The sequence below is a fragment of the Aphanomyces astaci genome (genome assembly GCF_000520075.1).
Source record: "Aphanomyces astaci strain APO3 unplaced genomic scaffold supercont1.6, whole genome shotgun sequence".
NCBI classification, from domain to species: Eukaryota; Oomycota; class Saprolegniomycetes; order Saprolegniales; family Verrucalvaceae; genus Aphanomyces; species Aphanomyces astaci.
The window spans coordinates 220,612-224,103 of record NW_009798269.1 but is presented as its reverse complement, the minus strand read 5'-3'; the positions used below and the strand labels follow the sequence as shown (position 1 = coordinate 224,103).

The window sequence follows — 3,492 nt, the reverse complement described above, 5'->3', positions numbered from 1 at the left end:
AAGCGTATCCAATATTAATATAATACTAGTACTAACGTACTAACACTGATCATTTGAACGATTACAAAAAAACATATGATTTTGAAAACCACGAAACGGTAGCAGAACAAGAGGTCCATACTACTACTAGTACGTATAAAAGACCTCTTGTTCACTTAGAGTACGGAACATTTGAACCATCAAGGGCCCACCAAAAGATGTACTTTTGGGGCTAGTATTTGCATCAGTTGATGTAGCTACAGTATAGGGACGAACGTTCTCCCTGGTGATGACACCACCGCGAAATTCCATTCTTGTTCGGTTCTAAAGAAACCTCTACCTCAAGACACAAAACGTGCATTCTGCAATGGCTATTCCCCGGGTTCGAATCTCACTGAGACCAGTGGGGGAGTCATCGGCCTCCTCGACATGTTAGGAGTGAGCGTGGTAGACTTGGCTCATCTCATCCAACAAGAGGTCTAATGCGTGAACTTCGTCGCCGACTTGTTGTTGGAGACGCGACACGATAGCAAAGGAGTCCATGGGTTTCTTCAAAAAAGTGATTGTGAGTTATCACTACGCGCTACTCCGAGTAGGTATTTGGTGTAGAGTCGCAGCAGATATTCACTGTCAGTTGTGTAGGATATTGTCATATAGGTTGTAAATGTGGACTAGCGATGCCATATTGTTTTTGAATCGGTTTATTCTTCAATAACGCAGTCTTTGATCATTTGTTCAATCTCTTCGTCATTGACAACGTTAGTTCGATTTTAGCCAATCCTATCACATTTACTTATTTTAATTCTATATATATATTGATGTACAGTATTATTGGCAATCACTGATCAAGAAATTTGTAAGTGAACAAGAGGCCCGAAACACTTTTCATCACCAAACTTATTTAATTACATATAAACTCTAGTGACTACGAATCCTATTGACAATAGTATTATACAGGTCCCACTGTTTGGATGTATAGGGGCTATCTACTGATCTTCTCAAAATTCACAATTTTGACTTTGACCAGCAATAACTTCATGAAGCATACATCGAATCCTTCAAAGCTTACTTGTATGAAGTAGCACGTTCAATCCTCTATAGCGGCATATGTGAAAGTTCGTCCAAATCGTCTTAATTGTTGAGAAAGCGTAAAAAAGCTAAGGGGTCCATTTTTGGGCCATCTACTGGTCTTTTACGCTAGCAACGTTACCAATCAAAACTACGTGGATCGATGATTGGTTGAAATTTCTATTTTAGAACATTTGGATTGGCTAGGACATTCGAATCAAATGCAGCATGACTTTCAACAAGTTGGATTGACGAACAACGAATAAATTATAACACGGCTACTCGAGGGTAGTCTGTGGTGTCGTCGTCGCTCGATGTCGAGTTGCGCACGCATAGTTCCATGCGCTGCTTTACGAGGGCGATACGGCGCTGCAGCGGCGTCAGATCTACGTCCCCGCCCCGCGCGGCCAACGAGTAGTCGGTGTGGCTCGAGGACCGGCGGATGCTTTGGATCTGTACACGCATCGACGCTTCGTCCACCGCGTGCACGCGCGCTGGCGGCGGCATCACGTCCCCCGTGTGCGTCGTTGACGGAAGCGACTGCAACACGTCCACCTGGCCATACGCCGCAGCCAGTTGCCGAATGCTTTCGCCCTTGGTGTTGGTGTGTCCAAAATTCGCCCCTGCGGCCAAAAGCGCGTCTACGACCATCGTGTGTCCGTGTATGGTGGCCATACCTAGTGGGGAGTTGCCGTCGCGCGTGCGACCGGCGTTCACGTCCGCGCCTTGCTCGAGGAGATACTGCACGACTTCGATGTGACCACCAACCGATGCCACGAGGAGAGGTGTCACGATCCTGTGCGACGACGACGTCGATAGCGATGGCATCCGATCAACGACGTCGGCGATGTGCAACTTGGTCAGGCGACACATGGTACGGATGATGTCGACGTTGGCGCCTTGTACGGAAAAGTTGACAAAGTGATGGCGCAGGTCTTGGCGCGCCGAGTCGACCAACAATCGCGCGGCAATCGCCGACCAGTTCGAGACGACGAGGCGATCGAACACTGCGAAGTCACCTGATAAGCATGCACTTGTGACGACAGCTTCCATCTCCAACGATGAGACTGCGGGGAGTTTAGCCTCCATCATGCGCACAGCAGGGTCGTCGCCGCGGACGATGGCGGCAGCTACGGCGTCCATGGTGGATGGTTTGCCCGTTTCGTAATGGAACAAGAGCCATAACGTTTTTTGGAATTCTCTGTCTTGCATTATTAGTGGGTACGATTCTCAATTGATCTTGCCGTTTGTAGGGGCGAACGAATGCAGCAATTCAATATTCAAACACCGGCTCTGATTGGACAATTGGTGGACATGTCACCAGGCGAGAATTTTCACGAGGGTATTTCCCACGAATACGCGAAATTTTCCACAAAGTATTTGGGAAATACGTATTTCGTTTGTTTTCATTGGCTAAAAGCACTCGAGTAAAACGACTTGGCCACTGTCACTTAAAACCCATTCCTCAGCAAGTCCACCGCCATTGGTGGCGATGGGCGCAGCAGTAAGTTGGATCATAATAATGTACTTTGAAGAGATCATAGTGCTCATGTGTGTCATAACATTAGCTGTGCTATCTGCCAACCGTCGACCTGCTGCGAAATGCACCGACCAATGAGGTACATGTCACTCTTCTACAGCATTGGTAACGCTGAATTATCACCTGTACCGGTAGAGTAGCCAGATACAAGGCACCTGCAGACTTATCGGTCGGTGCATAGGATTCATGGCGGGGACGAGATAGCACAGCTAACGTTATGACACACATGAGCACTATGATCTCTTCAAAGTTATATGATCGAACTCACTGCTACGCCCATCGTCTTGTACAGTTATGCCGGCGCCTCTTGACGCCACCTTCGGGCAAGGAATTTGGTTTATAGTGACCAAGTCGTTTTGCTCAAGGACTTTTAGCCAATCAAAACGAGTTGGATGAAATGGAATTAAAGTATTTCCCAAATACCCAATTTGGACGATCCTGGGAAATACCCTTTTTCACGAACAATCAGCGAGTCAACTGCTGCGTACGTAATCATATTTTGCTTTCAAAAGGACCAGTGACCCCTGTAAAGTAACCTCGGAGCCCCCGGACCCCTAGTGTTGCTATTCCCGGGTTAAGTTGCATCACCAGTGCTTAGCTATCGCTAACCAAACTACAGTAACGTTAGTTGGAATGTGTCGATTTGGTTTACACGGCATTTGACTATGATCATAATAATGTCCTTCGGAAGTTATAATGATCATATGGTGCACTTCATCTAAAAACTTCCAACTGGCCAAATTGAAGAGTGAAGGTTTTATTATTTAACGTGCAATTAATATAGTTAAACCCAAATTCCAGATACGTTAAATACCGATTTCATACGTTTTATCCCTGGAGTGGGAGGTTAAAGGTCCCACCTGCCTCCGGATATCAAATACGGATAAGAGCGATATACAAAAAAT

The 3,492-nt window shown here is 46.3% G+C and overlaps 1 protein-coding gene across 1 annotated transcript; it reads left to right on the top strand.

Moving 5' to 3' along the window:
• Positions 1 to 1,290: 1,290 nt before the first annotated feature.
• On the top strand, positions 1,291 to 2,226 carry H257_03390 (hypothetical protein). The gene has a single exon (XM_009827428.1). The coding sequence runs from the start codon at positions 1,362 to 1,364 to the stop codon at positions 1,929 to 1,931; it is 570 nt and encodes a 189-aa protein (XP_009825730.1). The 5' UTR covers positions 1,291 to 1,361; the 3' UTR covers positions 1,932 to 2,226.
• The last annotated feature ends 1,266 nt before the right edge of the window (positions 2,227 to 3,492 follow it).